The following is a 21,911-nucleotide window of genomic DNA, read 5'->3' as shown; positions in this document are numbered from 1 at the left end:
GAGGCTCTAGAGGCTGATGCAGTGCCTCCAGAGGTTGACGCAGGGGTTATTGGGTTGACACTGGGCTGATGCTGGTCTAGAAAGGGCTGACACAGTCCATAGAGGCTGATGCTGGGGTTTTCGTGGGGCAGATTGGAGCTGGGAGTTGTCGGAGTGTTTATCTGGGGTTTCAGCTGGAATATCTGCTTCTGAGTAGAGAGGTACAACTGCCGAGATTATTCTTTGTTGGGTGAGTCGATTTTGGCACCCAGATTGTATTCAGAAACTGCATAATAATAAAACCCTCATATAGCTGCACCGTTTTCCCACATTGGGTTTTTACGAGGACATTGGTCCAAAAACAATGTTGTCACTTGTGTGCTTGTTTTGTTTCCTTCAGTGGATGATCTGTAATGTGTTGAGCATGTACTTGTATTTATTTTCAGTATTTACATGGTAAATAACTTGTTAATTAATCAGAACAAGTAGGCAGAAATAAATCAGAAAAGTACATGAAAGGTTTCTAACAGTTAGACTTAGAAATTCCAACATGGTATCAGAGCGTGGTTGCAGATCACATGGGAACTGAGGACATCAACTGAGCAGAGCAGCAACAATAGAAAACAACTGTCTTGAGTGATAGAAGTTCCTAAGAAAGAAGCAGCGAGGAAGGGGTGACACAGTGTCTACGTCATCAAGTTTGAGCCGAGAAGAGGATCAGCGCAATGGCAGAGGGGAGCAGACTCGACCTACGTAGTGCCCGGTCATCTTTCTCAGTCAGGAAGGATTGACGCCCGTGGCCAGGTGGTGCGGATTTTGCTGGTTCCGGGATTGCGCAGAGCTTAGAAGCTCTAACCTTCAAGGTGCTGGGGCTTAGGGTGCTGTGGGTAAGTTGCAGAGTGAAGATGGCGGGGTGTTGTAGTCAGAACAATACCTAACAGGGCAAGACCAAGGAGGAGGGAGTTTCTACGAGGATTTCTAGCCAAGAAATCTGGATCAATGGTGCAGCTGCACTAAGGATTGGAGTGGGGGCATCTCGACATTGGCAGAGGGGTTTCTAGGAGGGAAATCGAGGCTCAGAGGGAGTCACACCGAGAACTTCCAGAAGGGAAGTAGAGGAGCAGCGAGATGGCAGTGAACGAGGTAAGAGACCAGGATAGACTAGACGGAGCCTCAAACTTCGTAGTCTGGAAGGCCAAAATCTTATCCGTTCTAGACAGGAACCGTCTCAAGCACTTCGCCTTGAGGACAATAGCGGTCCTAGTTGACTTGGCTGATAACGATAAGTACGAGGATGCAATGGCGAGGGCCAAGAGCATCATCCTTGACGGGGTCAAGGACCATGTAGTACCACACATTGCCGAGAAGAATACGACAAATGAGATGTGGGAGGCCCTAAAGAAGTTGTATCAGCATACTTCCGTGCAGAGGAAGATGCTACTAGAAAATCAGCTGCGGTCATACCAGATGCAGAAGGGAGAACAGATCGACATCTTCCTCGGTCGATTGAAGGAGATCCGGGATCAGCTAACTTCCATAGGGGCCACGTCGGATCAAGAATTGATGGTGAGAACAGCCTTGAACGCAGTCTCAGAAGACTGGGAGGTGTTTGTCCAGAGTATACTGGGCAGGACGACCCTTACAGATTGGGAGGAAATGTGGGTGACTCTTCGCCAAGAAGAGATAAGAAGGCTAAGCAAGGCATGAAGCATCAACAAGGGGATCAGAATCAAGGAGGAAGAGGAGGATGCTGCCCTAGCATCTGAGGAAAGCAGGAGAAACGAAAGAAGAAGGACCTCTTCAAGGTCAAATGCTTCAACTGTGGGGACCTGGGTCACTATGCGAGCCAGTGTCCGAGGAATAAGAGCAAAGGAGAGGCTTTTGAGACCAAGGCAACGCCAGCGAGGGCAGAGAAGGAAGTGGAGACAGATGATGACTGTGCCATGAGTGCTCACACACCACTTGAGAGGAAGTGGGGAGACATCGAGCTGTAGTCAGGTGGACTACAGGTGATGAGGGGCAGGAACCTCGAGGTACCCAACCTCTTGGATTATAGCTTGCTACGGGAGCCCCGAAGAGGAGTAGCAGTACTGGTGGATGTCAGTGGAGAGGAATGCGGATGGAGCGACAGAGGGAGCTACAGTGCAAGAGTCCTAGGACAGCGTGAGGCAGTAGTGCGAGATGCATAGAATTGTTGTAGCGACACAGAGGTCAGAGAGGGAGCACTTGTCAGCAACAGAGGGAGTTTCAGCATCGAGAGTGTCTCTAGCTTGATAGAGATGCCAGAGTTGGGAGATGGCAGTGCTATGGGCAACACAATGCAGCATGATGAGAGGGATTGCAGTGCAGATGCAGCAGTGGCAGTGGCAAAGCCATGGGTAGCAACATGGATGCAGAGGGAGTTGTTGTACAGATGCAACAGTGGCAATGGCAGGGCCATGGGTAGTAGTACATGATGCAGCAACTTCAGAGGATGTTGGGCAGCAGGCCTAGCATCAACATAAGGATTGATGTCGGATGATCAGGGTGATGCTCAGTTAGGAGTATTACTAGAGCACAGTCCTCGCTAAGAGGGAGTGTTGATTTGGGGTAGCATCGAATGTGCTCTAGCCTCGAAACTTGGTGGAGAGGCTAAGGCGCATGAGATCTCCAATACCCAGAAATGGTTTGGGCATATTCTAAATAGTTTGAGAGATATTAAAATAATTAATATTTTTAATGGAGTCCCTAAGTCTAAACTTAGGGAAAATAAAATATTAATGTGTATTAATATAAAACTGTGTTAGAATGGTCCAAAAGTCATGGATCAAGCCAAAATTAGTCTTAGCCGTTGATTAGGGACTTAATCTTGGCCGTTTATTTGTCAATGAGAAAAGTATAAAAGGAGGCTTGAGGGTCACTTGGAGCACACACCAAGTTGATCAAGATTTTGATTTTTTGGGGCAAGGTTTACTGAGGAAGTCGAAAGAGTGATCAAAGTTGCAGCTGAGGGGCAGCGAATACAAAAGTAGAGAGGTAGAGAGGGTACTGGGAGAATCAGCGCAGAAGCCGGGAGAGAGGGATGCAGAGGCAGCCAGGAGCTGCACAGTGCCTCAGAGAGCCAACGTGGGTGACGCAGAGGCTCTAGAGGTTGATGCAGTGCCTCCAGAGGTTGACACAGGGGTTATTGGGTTGATGATGGGCTAACGCTGGGCCAGAAATGGCTGACGCAATCCCTAGAGGCCGACGCTGGGGTTTTCGTGTGGCAGATTGGAGCTGGGAGCTGTCAGAGTGTTTATCCGGGGTTTCAGCTGGAATATTTGCTTCCGAGTAGAGAGGTACAACTGCCGAGATTATTCTCTGTTGGGTGAGCCAGTTTTGGCACCCAGATTGTATTCAGAAACTGCATAATAATAAAACCTTTAGATAGCTGCACGGTTTTCCCGCATTGGGTTTTTCCGGGGACATTTGTCCAAAAACAACGGTGTCACTTGTGTGCTTGTTTTGTTTCCTTCAGTTGATGATCTGTAATGTTGAGAATGTACTTGTATTTATTTTCATTATTCACATGGTAAATAACTTGTTAATTAATCAGAACAAGTAGGCAGAAATAAATCAGAAAAATACATGAAGGGTTTTTAATATTTAGACTTAGAAATTCCAACATTATGTAAGGTACTTCTCTCTCCTACTATGTAATCAGACATTGCATCATCTAATGATGAATCAATCGACTCTTCTCATTCATGTGTATTCCCATCCACCGTTGCACGTGTGAAATATCATATGGTATTAAAGCCAAGGTGGGAAGCCAAAGAAGGGGGTGACAGAGTTGAGAGATTGCGAAGACAAGAGAAAGACATCGAGTGTCTGCTCACACATAGTGGATAGAAGATAGAAAGAGCAATCCATACTTAATTGAGTCAAAGAACTGTGTATGTGGGAATTCATAGGGAAAGAATAGAGCCATGGAATTATTACATAAGATAAACTACAAGTTGCTATCACTATGATACTCAAATAGAGAGATATTGTTCCACCTTAAGAGATTAACATTGACGTTGTGTTAATTGATCAAGATTAAAGGAGCTATTGCCATTTCCATTATGTATGTTGAGAGTGCACAAGTGTAGAAGTGGTCGATGAAGTCTAGAGCCATTGCAAAGGGTGACCAATCAAAGAGTTTGTTAGGGAGACCATGGATAGAGGAGTTGAGCTGCAACCACACTAAGAGAATTGAAATGATGATTAATGATGGTTGTGTTGTCGTAAAAAGGTGATATTTGTCAAAGAGAGGTGTGAAGGCAAGTGAGTGTGGGGTGTGTGAAAGGAAGGAGCTACCAGATGAGAATCAATAAACCGTCATAGTAGGATGAGAAATAAAGATGTGTGATATGCTGTTGAACTAAGAGACCATCGAATTAATGATATGTTTCCAAACTGCCACATAATCGAGTTGTCTCCATTGTGGATTAGAGGTGCTGAGAGAAGTGATAGGGGTTCAATGACGAATTATGGGGGTCCTACTTGTGGAAGAGCCACTATTAGAAGGCATAATTCCTCAGCAATGACAAGCCATCAAGTGAAGATATAGTCACTGCTATTAGTATTCATTGCAATCATTGAAGACAAGTTACTAGGAGATATTTGCATGTGAAGGGTTCCGATTAGCATGGATTTTTACCCCTTCCAAAATTAGATTATTTGATGAAATCTGGGATAAAAAATCTCAATGCAACATATAGGAAACATCCCTTAGTGTTACTTGCAAATCTTTCTCTCCATTTGGGTTGGTGCTTTCCAATCACAAGGGGTGTTCCTCGTCTAGTATGCATTGTTTTCACCTAAAAATCTGTAAAATATCATCAATAGAACATCATGCAATGGTTTTTTGACCAACAAGTTAGTGGCCAAACAAGTTTGTAAAATGGTGGAAAAATCTCTTGTGTTAGCATTTAAATGGAAGATAAAATAGATAGAACTCACATTTAAATGGCAAATTTAAACCAGTAAAAATGGGTCATAAACTTTTACGATGTTGCATAAGATAATATTAAGAGATCAAACAACTCAGAGAGATACAATGGATCAAAACTGAAATTTATTCTACAAAGGCCAAGAGCTTGGTTACACCAAGATGACTATCATAGAACAGATGACAATGATATTCAACCACAATAGAGTAGAAGCTATAAGAGAGAGAAAATAGAGACAAGAGAGAAAGATAGTTTAATGTTGCTTCTATTGAAGATAATTCGTTTTGAAACCATAGCCTCTATCTGTATTTATCACCCCTTCCTCTAATTCCTCCAATGCGCAGTAGGAAGAACAGGAGGTCAAATTCATCAAAAAAGGCAATTAATGCAAATTGAGTCACTATGGTAGAGTCAACTCGCCATTTATTTGAACTCTGTTGAAAATTGTAGCAAGTGGAAAGTCTTCTCTGGCTTGTGCCTTAGCCAAAAAGATCTCGAGTTGTTTTTCTTTGAACATGGAGTGAGTTCATGGAGATAATGAGCTTGGTTAACACAGTGACCTTGTAGTCGTCAGAGCCACAATCTCTGCAGTGCCAGAGGCATCACGTAGTTAGAACTCAAGGGGAGGGATAGTTAATCAAGCCATAGCTTGCTTCTCCTTGGTTTCTCTCCACAAATTACTTTAGAGACTAGTCTCAAGAGTCAAAACAACTAGGAGGAAGGATTCACCTAATTAGGCATATAATTTAAAATAAACCAAGATCCTGCATTTCACTTAGTTTTTAGGTGGTGCATCTCATAGAGGATAATGAAGCATCTTGAAGCAACAACTGTTCATCTGATAACTTGGTAGATAATTCAATTAAGCAAGTGTTTTGACTCCATTAAGGCACTTGTCTCTCAAGATAATCTAATCTAGTCATTAAGCTTGCTAAATTAACCAAGTTACTATGCCATTCAGTTGTGTCTCCTGGACTTGTTGGTTGCCAACGAGTCTTTTCGTCTTCACATTTCATAGGGATACTCCTCATAGCCTGTTGTTGGGAGACAACTAGAACAAAGAGGGCGGGGATCAGAGTGACAACCCCCGCTCTGATTGTTGTCACATCGTGCATATACAATTGAGCGACAACATTTTAGCCCTATTGCTGGGGATAAGTTTATATTTTTCTCAACACTTCAACGACATTTTCTCCATCCTTTCATCTTTTCATCTAATCCGGCAAAGCCACATTTTGGTGCCATTGACCACACTTTGTCAACAGTCCAAGGAAACATAATACAAAGATGCGAAGAAATTTTTTCAAAGTTCGAAGTCCTCAGTCAACACCATTGTATCATTGTAAACCCAATTTTGCAAGTTATATTGTAAATAACCATTTAATTATGTAACAACAATTAGGTAAACCTCTGATTTTGCCAAAGGATTTCATCCTAGGAAGTTTTTAACCTCACCAAATTATTTGTGTTTCTAAACACGGATAGTCGACAAAGTTTTTCTTCTAGCTTAAACCCCAAAGCTAGGGTAGAATTCCTTGACAAGGTCTTAGGTGAGTCCTAGTGTTATATTGAGTCTTTGAAAAAGTATGTTTGGGAATAATTTAACCACATTTGGCTAAATTATTTTATTACAAACACACTTGGTCTATACCAGATCATATTGAGTCCCAGAATTGAGTAAATTGTTGAGGGTATGAGTCTAGACTCTAAATGTGTTTTCCCCTTTCAAGGGTTGATATTGTAATAATTTGATGTAAAAAACCTCATATTTAGACACCATAGCTAAAATATTTGAGGGTGGAAAAAAACTATTAATCCCCTCTTGTGTCAATTAATTAATTTTCTTGCTAAATTAAATTAAAATCTTAAGGCAAAAACTTAATTAATTTTGAGTCAAAAATAATTATAGAGACTGTTAGCTGAGGTGACAGTGGGCTTTTGCTCCATTGTTGCCATTTGACCTAGTAGTTACTCTATAGGAATCCCTTCCTAGGACCCTGCTAGATTGAGCGGTAACAGTGTTAAAAAAAATGTTTTAACTGTGTGAGTGGAAAATGTACTGAATCTTAAACACTGGAGCATGTCCAGGATGGAGTCCCGCAATTCTGTAACATGGTTTTTTAAATTCAATTTAAATGATGACATTTTGCTGAATTTCTCTTCCTCTCCAAACCTTCTCAAGTTGTGATGGGGTTGTCCAAGATTAAATGACCCCTGATAAAACCTGTTTGTTCAGGTTTAACTATCATTGTAGCTGTGTTTTTGATCCAGTTGGCAAGCACCTTGGCTAAAAGCTCATATGAGATATTCAATAACATAAAGTGACCCAACCCAGATTGTTTCCTTGAATCCTTTGGGAATTAACTTAATTGGTCGTGAATTAATCTGCTCACATATAAGACCTGCATGCCAATGCTTTTGATAGATCATTAGTCAGTAATCCCTCACTGCCTATCACAATTCTTATCCCAATCCATGTAATCCTAGGGGATTTATCCTTTAGCCAGGTTTTGAGGTTATTGCTTTTAGATCAACAAGAGTTAAATGTCATTGTTTGAGTTTTGGGCAGGGTTGAAGTTTAGATTTTTCTTTTTGAACCTTTTCTGTTGAAGTTGTAACTAGAGTCGGTCTTCATAATGTAAATTTATCATTGATGTATTTATTATTTTTGTCAAAGAATGTTCTTCATGCTTAAAGAGTCAAAACGAGTCAAAAAGAATTTATTGTGAGTCAAAAGAAAATGTATTTAAGTCATGTCCCAGTTGGACATATGTAAGAAAAGGAATTTTAGTTTTTTCTTTGAGTCATAAGTCCACCAAATGAACAAGTTGGCCCAGTCCTCCAAAAGATACCTATTTGACCCCCTGAACAGCTATATATAAACGACAAGTTCGACTTACTTGACAGAGCATTCATCAACAAGAAATGAAGTACATCTGAACCTAAGCGAGGAAGGAAAAGACCGAGTCAAGAGAAAGTAAAGAGAACATAAAGAGAAGCCAAAGAATAAAAGAATATTCTATTGTTGATTGAATTTCTGACTTTTCGTGGAAAATGCCAAACCTTTTGAAGCAATTACAGGACCGAAATTTTCTGTGGTCGACCAGATTGGAGCATATTTGACCAGCGTTGACTTTGACTTTGGAGGTGACTTGGAAGAGGGCTAGACTTTGTATTTTGGTGGCAGATTGGTCCTGGTCTTGGATATCTCTCATTTTGATCTGATTCTATAAAGGAAAGATTGTTGGGTTTTCCGTTTTCGGATTTCCCCTGACTAACAGCCTAATTTTGGTGTCTCTTGTCTCTTTGTGATCTCTATATTTTCCTGGTTGATTGAACATTTGTATAATTGCTTGATGAAGAAGACATAACAAGTAATAATAAGACATCTAATATTCACAAGTAATTATCAAGAAGAGGAATCAAGCATTAATGTATACTACACTTGCTTTCCCAACATTTTGTTCTACATCTATTTTGGAACATATACTGTTTTTATTAGAATTTCTGAAGGCATTTGCTTCCATTCCTTTTTTCTGTGCCATAGCGGAGTAAGTGTAATGATTTTGAGTGCAGCATGGCCAAGAAAATATTAAAAGCAGTTGTTGAAAGATGGGATGAACAAGCTGCTACTTTGGATGAAACTGTTCCGTCCAAGTGGAAGGTGAAGGTATTCTCTTTAAACTTTTTACTTTGCTCTTGAAAACATGAGTTTAATTTTATAGTCTTGAGCTATTACAAACCAGGATTTAGCTAATTTTTCTTTTAATTGCGTAGATGCATTGGTCACATACATGGTATACTATATGGCATTCAACGTAAACATCTGTTAAGTTGGTTATTATTTTAGAGTATAAGAACTCAATTTTTCAAGTAATAGATTAAATAGTGACAACATGCCATTGTGATGTATTTCATTGCAATATATTTATTGAATTTGGTTGAGGTATTTGTAAAATTGATGAAGAAAATGGAGATGTATCTTTAATTTTTTTCAGGAAACACTGGAACAGTGAGGACCGTCAAAGGTTTGAGGACCCTTTAATCACTATTTTTCTTGCTCTTCTTTTTTTGTACTACCATACCAACCTTGGTACTTTAGGAGCCTGCCCAGCATCACCTAAAAGTTCTGGACTAAATGAAATTCGAAAGTTCTTATCATCAATTATGATTGTAGAAAAATCCTCAAGATGTTGGGAAGAGAATGATGCATTCAAAATTATGTTTGAGATGTTCGAGACCGAGGATAATGTCATGTTTTGGCAGATGAGAGAAGTGGAAGAAAAAAAAAATATATAAATATGTTAGGTGTAATAGAGCTACTACAAGGTCAAAATACATATAAATATGTTAATTTTATAATTCATAACATGAGTCTGCACTCAAAGATTCTACTCTACAGCTGAAAGTTTAAACGTTGAGAAATGCTTAACAAAACTTCTGATTTTCAAAAACTAAAAGCATGGGAGTATAGATCAGGAGAGTTGAAACTGCATATGTAAATCTTTGATCGTTACAGTTAGTGATGTACTGTAAATTTGAAAGATAAGAATTCTGCAATCACAAACCACAACCATGAATTATGTAACAGCAAGCTACTTTCTTTTCATTCACCTTCTTTGGTTCTTCTTCCACAGAGGCAGTAGTGTAGGAAATCTTGTGATTGGCCTGAATCATCCTCCCCCCTTGAAGATAATGGAGCTGGAATGGGAAAAGAAGTGTAGAATAAACTGATCATGTGGTTGGTTTGGTTCTGTGGACTTGCATTTTGTATACTTCCAGGAGTTGAATGTTGTAGGTGCTCCCCTCGTGTGAGAAATTGAAACTAACACAGCCTCAGACTTGCCTTGTGCTCATCTGAAGCTAAGTCACATGGCTCGGATTTGACAACGATTCAATTCAATTCAGATTCAGATCTTCCAATAAGGAGCAAATGAGGTTCAGCTTTAGGCTCGGCTATACACATTTTTCATATATATATATATATATATATATATAATGTTATATTTCATTATAAAATTTATAATAATTTTATTTATGTTACAATATTAATTAATATATATATATATATATATATAAAGTGTATATATAGAGTAATATTAAAAAAGAATATAATATAAAATATATATAATAAATATTGTATAATATAAAATTAAAAAAATCATAAATAACCACTGGTAATTGTGGCCGGTACTCTGTTGAGCGAGCACTCCTTTGTCATGACTCATTACAATGTGACCATCGCCAATAGCAAATCACAACCATCGCCAATAGCGAATCACAACCATCGCCAAGCCCACAGGGAGGAAAGCGCAAGTGCATAGTGCAATGAATTGACAGCACGACAATACAAAGATGATGCCTGATGGTTAAAACTGGTTTGCTACCCACCATTGTGTGGGAAATATTCCTAGATTTTTTTTTTCTAGAAGATGGTCCTCAGTCGGTAGCCAATAGCCACTTGTAGCCACCAATTAGCTCGTTGTGCCATTTCTCCGTCACTTGAGCTAGCCATGTGGTCCCTCCCATCTATCATGGTCGTATGTTTGAAGGTGGGCCTCCCAAACCTAAAGGTATGCCTTGTCATTTGTTAATTGAGTATTGTAGTTTATTTATCATGAAAACTTTTGGGCATGGATTAATGGGGGGATTCGACGGAAAGAGTGGGCTAGGTCTGTGCTCTTGTCCCCGAGACTTTTTTGGATGTTAACCTTGGACCCTAGTCTTGTGGGATCTCTTTTATTGACCTTTGAGCTTTAGGGATGGTACTCCATGGGAAACCATGATTTTGGTTGTGTGGTCCTTCTCCCTCATCCACATATATCACTCCCCTTGCGCTCATTATAACTGCATTCGTCATTCCTCCCACTTGGGTCCACATTCCTCCACTGGGTCCACGTAGGGTTAACCTTCCCCTTCCCCTTGCCCACACCTTGGGTCGGGCCTAGAACGATGCCCCGGAAGTTGATGCAGCTGAAAAGAAAATTAAAAGCATAATTGGCCACATTCAACAGGAAAATGTACCACAAAATGCAAAAGATGGTCAGGACAAACACATTTAGCATGTGGGCAAAAGCTAATACATGAGCTCTACCCCATTATCATGGCCATCACCCTGGTTCCTACAGGCCCTAGATGAGCCTCCTTTATCATTCAGGAACCCATGATTGTCCCAACTCCTGGTGGGAAATGAACCGCCCTACCCTAAAGGGGGTGCCCACTGCTATACCTTACACATCATACTCTTATCCCTTGAACCCCAAGCGGTTAATCAAAGAAAAATCATAAAAAGGCAAAAGGAATATAAAGAAGGGTGGAAAAATCAAGGCCGGAGCACCTCATGTACCATGATTGCTCCCTCCTATACATTATATACTCAAGTGTGGGCTTCCCTTTTGCTAGCTACCCTACTACCCCAACATGTGGCCTAGGGTTGCCCCTTTTCATTCCCTACTCCATTCATCTCTTTATCACATGCCACCACCCTTTGAAGGATGGACCTTGGACATATTATCCCCTTTAAAGGTAAAAACCACCTAATAGGATACTTGGTTCACCCCATTTGGAGTTTGGAGACATTAGCACATGCGATTATGAAGGGCCCACCTATTGCTCATGGTTTGTAAGCGTTTTAACTTGATTTCCTTTACTGACTTGTTGTACTGGATTGTAGATGGTCTCCATTTTGGGTTTGGTCTCTCTATATGGGGTCCTAACCCTCCCGAGGGCTACATTGGCACATGTAGGGTGTGTGTTGAGAGCCATGGGCCTCCATAATAGTAGATAGTACTCCATGGATCCCCAAAGATGTTCAGAGATTGCTTAAGGTTCACCTATTGGACGATGAAGATGCACCTAGTTCACTTTGCCCTGCCGACCACACAGTTGTACCATACATTTGGCAGATGACCCAAGACTTGTATGTCGATGTCGCATCAATTACACCATCATCTGAGCCCTTGCAGATAGTCTACAGGCATCTTCGACCTACTTGGAGGCCCATGAGGTTATTTGTGTGCCCTCACACCCATTGGGAGCACCACAGGCTTATTATTTGGAGAACAAGGGGCCAACCCCTTGTCCACTACTTTTAGGAGTTCTATTCATCATTGTGGCACTTATGGATGTTGATTTGGGGTAGCATCGGATGTGCTTTAGTCATGAAAATTGGTGGAGAGGCTAAAGCACATGAGATCTCCAAGACCCATAAATGTTTTGGTAGATTATACCCGGTTTGGGAGATATTAAAATAATTAATATTTTTAATGGAGTTTCTAAGTCTAAACTTAGGAAAAATAAAATATTAATGGGTATTAATATAAAACTAGGTTAGAAGGTCCCAAAAGACATGGATCAAGCCAAATGCAATCTTAGCTGTTGATTAGAGATGTAATCTTGGCCATTGAAGGACCAACAAGTAAAGTATAAGAGGAGGCTTGAGGGTTAGTTGGAGAATAGTAGAATACACCATGTAGAAATTCTGCAATTTCTCTACAAATCTCGCCCTAAGACCATACAAAACTGTAGATTAACCCAATAATGCAATATAACCAAAGCAAAATACTATAATCTACTTCTACTATCAATTTGCGGAAGCTTAAAGATTGCGCTGAATCAAAGCTGAACGCATATAACCAGAAGAAGAAGAATCAATGCACAATACACATGAAAATACTTTGGGGAAAGCCTCAGCTAAAAACCCCATTATCTGTATTATCATACAAGGTGGAAATACATCAGAATTATACAAAGCCTTAGCTCTTAGTACAATCCTCCTAAATGCTCACAGGCAAACGAAGCTTCTCACAAGCCTTCTCCTCTGCCCTCCAAGCCTCCTATTTCCTTGCGCAGTTTCTCCTGGGTGATCCTCCTGTTACCAAGTGTAACACTGATCACCCACACTGATCTCACACCTTGTAAAACTACGCAATCCTCAAGGAACCTTACCTTGACTGCATGGATGAGTTTCCTATATAGGAAAACACATGCAACTGATAGTACACTGTCCTTGACATTTAGCTCAACTGGGTCTTTCTTTAAATCGACATGCATGAGTTTTGATGAGAGAATCTTCAGTTATCCGGAGTACACTTGTTGAGTGCATGCATGCATCAACTGACTAATAACTCACAATTAGTTCCTCAAACAGTTTGGAACTAATTTAACTGGACTTAACTCAGTAAACTGAGCTAACTAATTACAACTCAAGTATAACTCAATCTTATCTCCTTAATTAAGGGATAACTGTTGCATGATTTCAGAAAGACTTCTAACTTGAATTTCTCCGACTAATTAATCCATAATGAATTAATTAACTAATTCCAAGCAGATGGTGAGACTAAATTCGAATTTAATTCACAATTTTAATTCAAGGACAAATTAAAATTGGAATATTCTAGATTCTATTTTTATCATTTCTTGTTACTATTTTCAACACATTAGAGTGATTAGTCATTCGATTTCCTAGAGCGGGTTTGCTAAGAAAAGTCGAATCAATGATCAGTTTGCAGCCAGGGGCAGTGAGTACTAAATAGAGAGGCAGAGATAGTACTGAGAGATCGGCGCAGAGGTAGAGATAGTACTGAGAGACCGGCGTAGAGGCAGAGAGGCAGACGCAGAAGCCAGAGCAGGCCACGTAGAGCCCAACAGAGACAGCGCAGAGTGAGAAGGGCCTACTTCATCCACGCAGAGGGCAACAGGAGTGACGCAAAAGGCCGTAGAGGCTGCACAGTGCCTCAGAGCGCTGACGCAAAGGGGTTTAAGGCTGACGCAGAGGCCAGGAGGGCTGATACAGTGCTTCAGTGGTGTTGGAGAGGGTATCGCGGGGCATATTTTTTGAATATCTGCTTTCGAATAGAGAGGTATTACTGCCGATTATTTTTCTTTGTCGGGTGAGCCAGTTTGGCACCCAGTTGTACTCAAGGATATACTGCATAATAAATAAACCCTCAGAATTGCTGCACTGGTTTTCCCAAGTTGGGTTTTTCCGGGGACGAGTTGTCCAAAAATAATGGTGTCACTTGTGTGTTTGCTATTTCTTTCAGCTATTGATCTGTAGATGGTTGAGACTGTATTGTGTTTATTTCGATGTTTATATGTTTAAATAACTTGTTTGTAATTAACAAGTAGGAGAAATAAACCAGAAGAATACAGATAAAATTTCTAATGGGTAGACTTAGAAATTTCAACATGGTATCGGAGCATGGTTGCAGATCACAGGAGAGCTGAAGGCATCAATAGAAGCAGAGCATTTGCAATAGAGACAGCTGTCCCGAGTAACATAAGTTGTTCCTTGCAGAAAGCGATAGAAGAAGGGTTGATGCAGAGGGATTGCGTCATCAGTTCGAGCTAGAGAGAGGCCAATGCAGAGGCTGAGGAGGCAAAAAAGGGTTCACGTAGAGACCAGGAGGGTTGACGCAGTTGGCTAGGGGAGCATTTCAGCCAGCGCTGGGATTGCGCAGAGCCTAGAGGCTCAGTCCTTTAGTTGTTAGCGCATAGGACGCTGTGGGCAGATTGCGAGAAGTGAAGCTGGTGGGGTGCTATTGCTGCCGAGTCAGAATAGTACCTAACGAGAAAAACCAAGGTAGAGGGAGTCGATACCGAGGCGGATTTCTAGCCAAGGAATTCGGATTAGTGTTGCAGGTGCATAGGAGATCAGAGAGGTTTGACTTGACGATTAGTAGGCGGATTTCCAGGAGGGAAATCGGGACTCAGAGGGAGTCTAGAGAGAACTTCCAGAGGGAAGTAGAAACTCGGAGGAGTCGAACAAAGGATCAGAGAGATGGCCATGAATGGATTGAGGGATCAGGACAGGCTGGACAAGGCGTCCAACTTTGTGGTCTGGAAGGCCAGGATCTTGTCCATTCTAGATAGGCATCGCATCAAGGCCTTTGCCTTGAGAATAGTGGCTATCCCAGTTGACCCAACTGATAATGAGAAGTATGAGGAGGCAATGACCAAGGCGAAATGCATCATCCTTGATGGGGTCAAGGATCATGTGGTCCAACATATTGACGAGAAGGAGACGACAAAGGAAATGTGTTGAAATTTCTAAGTCTAACCATTAGAAATTTTATCTGTATTCTTCTGGTTTATTCCTCCTACTTGTTAATTACAAACAAGTTATTTAAACATATAAACATCGAAATTAACACAATACAGTCTCAACCATCTATAGATCAACATCTAAAAGAAATAGCAAACACACAAGTGACACCGTGATTTTTGGACAAATAGTCCCCGGAAAAACCCAACTTGGGAAAACTGGTTCAACAATTTTGAGGTTATTTATTATGCAGGATATCGTTGAGTGCAACTGGGTGCCAAACTGGCTCACCCGACAGAGAAAAATAACCGGCAGTAATACCTCTCTATTCAGAAACAGGTATTCAGAAAACCTGCCCCACGAAACCCTCTCTAGCAACACTAAAGCATTGCGTCATCCCTCTTGGCCTCTGTGTCAACCTCAGAACTCTCTTCGACAGCCCTCTGAGGCAATGTGCAGCCTTTGGGACCCTCTGCGTCACTCCTGCTGCCTTCTGTGTGGATGACGTAGACCCTCTGGCCTCTGCACCATCTCTGCTGGGCTTTGCGTGGCCTGCTCTGGCTTCTGCGTCTGCTTCTCTGCCTCTGCGTTGGTCTCTCGGTACTATCTCTGCCTCTCTGTCCAGTACTCACTGTCCCTCGCTACTGATCATTGATTCGACTTTACTTAGCAACTCCGCTCTAGTAAATCGAATGTCTGATCACTCTGGTGTGTTCTCCAACTGACCCTCAAGCCTTCTCTTATACTTTTCCTGTTGGTCCTTCAATGGCCGAGATTACATTTCTAATCAACAGCTAAGATTAGATTTGGCTTGATACATGACTTTTGGAACCTTCTAACCAAGTTTTATATTAATACCCATTAATATTTTATTTTTCCTAAGTTTAGACTTAGGAACTCCATTAAAAATATTAATTATTTTAATATCTCCCAAACCGGGTAGAATCTTCCCAAACCATTTCTGGGTCTTGGATATCTCATGCGCTTTAGCCTCTCGACCAATTTTCATGGCTAGAGCACATACGATGCTACCCCAAATCAACACTCCCTCTTAGCGAGGACTGTGTTGTAGTAATACTCCTCACTGAGCATTACTCTGATTATATGGCACAGGTACCTGTCATGATGCTAGGCCTCCCCGCCCAACATCCTCTGCATTGCTGCATCTTGTATTGCTGCCCATGGCCCTGCCACTGCCACTGCTACATTTGTACGACAACTCCCTCTGCATCCGTGCTGCTGCTGGTCCTTTCTCCCAACACTACATCTGCATTGCAAACCCCTCTCATCATGCTGCATCGTGCTACTGCACACTGCTACTGAATTGCAACTCAGTTATTGAGAAGTAATTAACTGATCCACCCAACTACTGACATCCATGTCAGGCTAGAAAAACTCCTGATGCTGAAGCTCTCTCTGTCGCTAACAAGTGCTCCCTCTACTGACCTTTGCGTTGTTGCAACAACTCCTTGCATTTTGCACCTCTGCAAACCTCTTGTGCCATCCTGCACTATTGCAACACTCTCCGTGCCTCTCGCACTGCTGCAGCTTGCTAGCCTCGCGCTGCCCGGGGACTTTTGCACTGTAGCACTCTCTGGAGCTTTGTCCACATCTTTCTACTGACATACGTCAGTCCTGCTATTCTCTCTTCGGGGCTCCCGTAGCAAGGTATAATCCAAGAGATTTGGTACCTCGAGGATCCCGCCCCTCATCCCCTGTAGTCTTCCAGACTACATCTCGTTGTCTCCCCACCTCCTCTCTAGAGGTGCATGAGCACTCTCCCTTGTTCTTCTTCCTCGGACATTGGTTCGCATAATGACCCAGTTCCCCACAGTTGAAGCACTTGACCTTGGAGAGGTCCTTTTTCTTCCTCTTTTCCTGCTTCCCTATAGATGCCAGAGCTGCATCCTCTTTCTCTTCCTTCTTGATCTAGACTCCTTTGCTGCTACTTCCCGTCTTGCTCAGTTGTCTGATCTCTTCTTGGCGAAGAGCCGCCCACAATTCTTCCCAATCTGGAAGATTCTCCTTGCCCAGTATGCTCTGGACAAATGTCTTCCACTCTGCAGAGACTGCGTTTAGTGCGTTCCTCACCATCAACTCCTGATCCGGCGTGGCCCCTATGGAAGTCAGTTGGTCCCGGACCTCCTTCAATCTCCCGAGGAAGTGATCTATTTGCTCCCCCTTTTGCATTTGGTATGACCGTAGTTGATTCTCAAGTAACATCTTTCTCTGCATGGAAATATGCTGGTATAACTTCTTCAAGGCGTCCCACATTTCCTTTGCCGTCTCCTTCTTGGCAATATGTTGGACCACATGATCCTTGACCCCATCAAGGATGATGCATTTTGCCTTGGCCATTGCCTCCACGTACTTCTGATTATTAGCTGGGTCAACTGGGATAGCCACTGTTTTGAAGGCGAAGGCCTTGATGCGATGTCTATCTAGAATGGAGAGGATCTTGGCCTTCCAACCCACAAAGTTGGACACCCTGTCCAGCCTGTCCTGATCCCTCAGCCCATTCATGGCCATCTGTCTGATCTTCTTGTCGACTCCTCTGAGTCTCGCTACTTCCCTCCGGAAGTTCTCTCTTCGACTCCTGCTGAGCCTCTCTACTTCCTGCCTAGAAGTTCTTTGCTAGACTCCCTTTGAGTCACAATTTCCCTTCTGGAAATCCTCCTACCAATCGTCAAGTCGCACCTCTTCGATCTTCTGTGTAGCTGCAACACTCATCCAGATTCCTTGGCTAGAAACCTGCCTCGGTAGCGACTCCCTCTACCTTCGTTTTGCCCTGTTAGGTATTGTTCTATCCACAACACCCCACCAACTTCACTCCTCGCAAACTGCCCATAACTTCCTAAACCCCAGAAACCAAAGGACTGAGCCTCTAGGCTTTGCGCAATCTCGGCACTGGTTGAAATGCTCCCCCAGCCAACTGTGTCAACCCTCCTAGTCTTGCATGGCTCTGCGTGAGCCTTTTCTTCCCTCCTCAGCCTCTGCACTGGCCTTTCTTTGGCCGGGACTGATGACGCAGTCCTCTGCATCAACCCAACTTTTGTCGCTTTCTACAAGGAACAACTTCTGTCACTCGGGACAACTGTTTTCTGCTGCAAATGCTCTGCTTCAGCTCTCCTGTGATCTGCAACCACGCTCTAATACCATGTTGAAATTTCTAAGTCTAATCGTTAGAAATTTTATCTGTATTCTTCTGGTTTATTCCTCCTACTTGTTAATTACAAACAAGTTATTTAAACATATAAATATCGAAATAAACACAATACAGTCTCAACTGTCTACAAATCAACAACTGAAAGAAATAGCAAACACACAAGTGACACCGTTATTTTTGGACAACTCGTCCCTAAAAAAACCCAACTTGGGAAACCGGTGTAGCAATTCTGAGCGTTATTTATTATGCAATATATCCTTGAGTACAACTGGGTGCCAAACTAGCTCACTCGACAGAGAAAAATAACCGGCAATAATACTTCTCTATTCGGACGCTGCTATTTAGAAAACTTGCCTCACGAAACCCTCTCCAGCAACACTGAAGCACTGGGTTTGCCCTCCTGGCCTCTGTGTCAGCCTCTGAACTCTCTGCGTTAGCCCTTTGAGGCACTCCGCAGCCTCTAGGACCCTTTGCGTAACTCTTGCTGCCTTTGCGTGGATGGCACAGGCCCTCTGGCTTTTGCGCTGTCTCTGCTGGGCTCTGCGTGGCCTGCTCTGGCTTCTGCGTCTACTTCTCTGCCTCTGCGCTGGTCTCTCAGCCCAATATCTGCCTCTCTGTCCAGTACTCACTGCCCCTTGCTGCTGATCACTGATTCGACTTTACTTAGCAACTACGCTCTAGTAAATCGAATGAGTGATCACTCTGGTGTATTCTCCAATTAACCCTCAAGCCTCCTCTTATACTTTTCGTGTTAGTCCTTCAACGTCCGAGATTACATCTCTAATCAACAACTAAGATTAGATTTGGCTTGATCCATGACTTTTGCAACCTTCTCTCCCAGTTTTATATTAATACCCATTAATATTTTATTTTTCCTAAGTTTACACTTAGGATCTCCATTAAAAATATTAATTATTTTAATATCTCCCAAACCAGGCAGAATTTGCCCAAACCATTTATGGGTCTTGGAGATCTCATGTGCTTTAGCCTCTCTACCAATTTTCATGGCTAGAGCACATCCGATGCTACCCCAAATCAACACTCTCTCTTAGCGAGGACTATGCTATAGTAATACTCCACACTGAGCATCACTCTGATTATACGGCACCGGTACCTATGCTAATGCTAGGCCTCCCCGCCCAAAATCCTCTGCACTACTGCATCCTGTACCGCTGCCCATGGGGGCCACGCCGGATCAGGGGTTGATGGTGAGGACCGCACTAAACGCAGTCTCCGAGGAGTGGGAGACATTTGTCCAGAGCATACTGGGCAAGGCGAATCTTCCAGATTGGGAAGAATTGTGGGCGACTCTTCGCCAAAAAGAGATCAAATGGCTGAGCAAGAGGGGAAGTAGCAGCAAAGGAGTCCGGAGCAAGAAGGAAGAGGAAGAGGATGCATCTCTGGCATCTGCGGGGAAGAGGAAGAAAAAGGACCTCTCCAAGGTTAAGTGCTTCAATTGTGGGGAACTGGGTCATTATGCGAACCTGTGTCCAAGTAAGAAGAACAAGGGAGAGGCGTCTGACTCGAAGGCAGCACCAGTGAAGGCGGAAAAGGAGGTAGAGGAGGATGACGATTGTGCCATGAGTGCTCACGTACCTCTAGAGAAGAGGTGGGGAGACATCGAGCTATAGTCAAGAAGACTACAGGCGATGAGGGGCAGGATCCTTGAGGTACCCAAACTCTTGGATCAAATCCTTGCTACGGGAGCCCCGAAGTGAGAAGTAGCAGGACTGGCGATGTCGGTAGAAACAGATGCTGATGAAGCGGCGAAGAGTGCTACAGTGCAGGAGTCCCGGGTAGCGGAGAGCTAGTAGGTTGCAACAGTGCGAGAGGCACAGAGAGTGTTGCAACAATGCAGGATGGCATAGAGAGGTTTGTAGTGGTGCGAGATGCAGGAGTTGTTGCAGCAGCGTAGAGGTCAGTAGAGGGAGCACTTGTTGGCGGCAGAGAAAGCTTTAGCATCGGGAGTGTTTCTAGCCTGAAAGGGATGTTAGAAGTTGGGTGGATCAGTTACTTACTTCTCAGTAACTGAGTTGCAGTGCAGTAGTAGTTCGCAGTAGCACAATGCAGCATGATGAGAGGGGGTTGCAGTGCAGATGCAATGTTGGGAGAAAGGACCAGCAACAACTCGGATGTAGAGGGAGCTGCCGTACGGATGCACCAGTGGCAGTGGGAGAGCCATGGGCAGCAGTACAGGATGCAGCAATGCAGAGGATTTTGGGCCGGGAGGCCTAGCATTAGCATAGGTACTGGTGCCGTATATTCAGAGTGATGCTCAGTGGAGTATTACTATAGGATAGTCCTCGCTAAGAGGGAGTGTTGATTTGGGGTAGCATCGGATGTGCTCTAGCTATGAAAATTGATGGAGAGGCTAAAGGACATGAGATCTCCAAGACCTAGAAATGGTTTAGGCAGATTTTACTCGGTTTGGGAGATATTAAAATAATTAATCTTTTTAATGGAGTTCCTAAGTCTAAACTTAGGAAAAATAAAATATTAATGGGTATTAATATAAAATTGGGTTAGAAGGTTCCAAAAGACATGGATCAAGCCAAATCTAATCTTAGTCGTTGATTAGAGATGTAATCTCGGTCGTTGAAGGACCAACAAGAAAAGTATAAGAGGAGGCTTGAGGGTTAGTTGGAGAATACACCAGAGTGATCAGTCATTCGATTTTCTAGAGTGGGGTTTGCTAAGAAAAGTCGAATCAGTGATTAGTTTGCAGCGAGGGGCAGTGAGTACTGGACAGAGAGGCAGAGATAGTGCCGAGAGACCAGCATAGAGGGAGAGAGGCAAACACAGAAGCCAGAGCAGGCCACGTAGAGCCCAACAGAGACAATGCAGAGCCACAAGGGCCTGCAGCATCCACGCAGAGGGTAGTAGGAGTGACGCAGAAGGCTGCAGAAACTGCGCAGTGCCTCCAAGGACTGACACAAAGGGGTTTGAGGCTGATGTAGAGGCCAGGAGGGCTGACGCAGTGCTTCAGTGGTGCTGGAGAGGGTTTCATGGGGCAGATTTTCTGAATATTTTCTTCCGAATAGAGAGGTATTACTGTTGATTATTTTTCTCTGTCGGGTGAGCCAGTTTGGCACCCAGTTGTACTCAAGGATACACTGCATAATATATAAACCCTCAAAATTGCTGCACTGGTTTTCCCAAGTTGCATTTTTCCGGGGACGAGTTGTCCAAAAATAACGGTGTCACTTGTGTGTTTGCTATTTCTTTCAGCTGTTGATCTATAGATGGTTGAGATTGTATTGTGCTTATTTCGATGTTTATATGTTTAAATAACTTGTTTGTAATTAACAAGTAGGAGAAATAAACCAAAAGAATACAGATAAAATTTCTAACGGGTAGACTTAGAAATTTCAACAATGGACTTCATTAGGGTTCTTAGAAGGCCCAACAACATGTATTATTTATCATTCGACCTCTTGAGAGGCTTATTCTTTTGTTTATGAGCTAGTTTGGTGGGTTTGCCACCAAAAGTTAGTTGTTTTGCACATTATTTTATTTTAGGGGCTAAGGTAGGCCCAAGTAGCTAAATCAAGCTCATTTGAAGTGTATGAATAGAAGTGATGAGGATTCATTTTAGCATCATCACTTCGATTTGGAACTGGTATCTCTTTAGATATTTTCACTATCCTTCTTGGAAGACAAATTTTTGGAGCATGGAATGAATTTTGATGTTTGGACAATTTTCATATTTCTTGGAGCTTCTTAATGGCAAGTTTTTTGGATGGTTGGATATATTCTTATACATGTA

The 21,911-nt window shown here is 42.6% G+C and overlaps 1 protein-coding gene across 1 annotated transcript in view; it reads left to right on the top strand.

Moving 5' to 3' along the window:
* LOC149266125 (antitermination NusB domain-containing protein) overlaps positions 1–21,911 on the top strand; it is a 212,914-nt gene that overhangs the window by 129,909 nt on the left and 61,094 nt on the right. Inside the window, 1 exon segment of the mRNA XM_089430045.1 lies at positions 8,511–8,598. Coding sequence (XP_089286171.1) covers positions 8,511–8,598 — 88 coding nt within the window.

The sequence above is a fragment of the Pinus tabuliformis genome, chromosome 6 (genome assembly GCF_031772625.1).
Source record: "Pinus tabuliformis cultivar Carrire ecotype Pingquan chromosome 6, CPIR1, whole genome shotgun sequence".
In the NCBI taxonomy this organism is placed as follows: domain Eukaryota; kingdom Viridiplantae; phylum Streptophyta; class Pinopsida; order Pinales; family Pinaceae; genus Pinus; species Pinus tabuliformis.
Note: the sequence above shows the minus strand (reverse complement) of the source record. Positions and strands in the feature narration are given on the sequence as shown.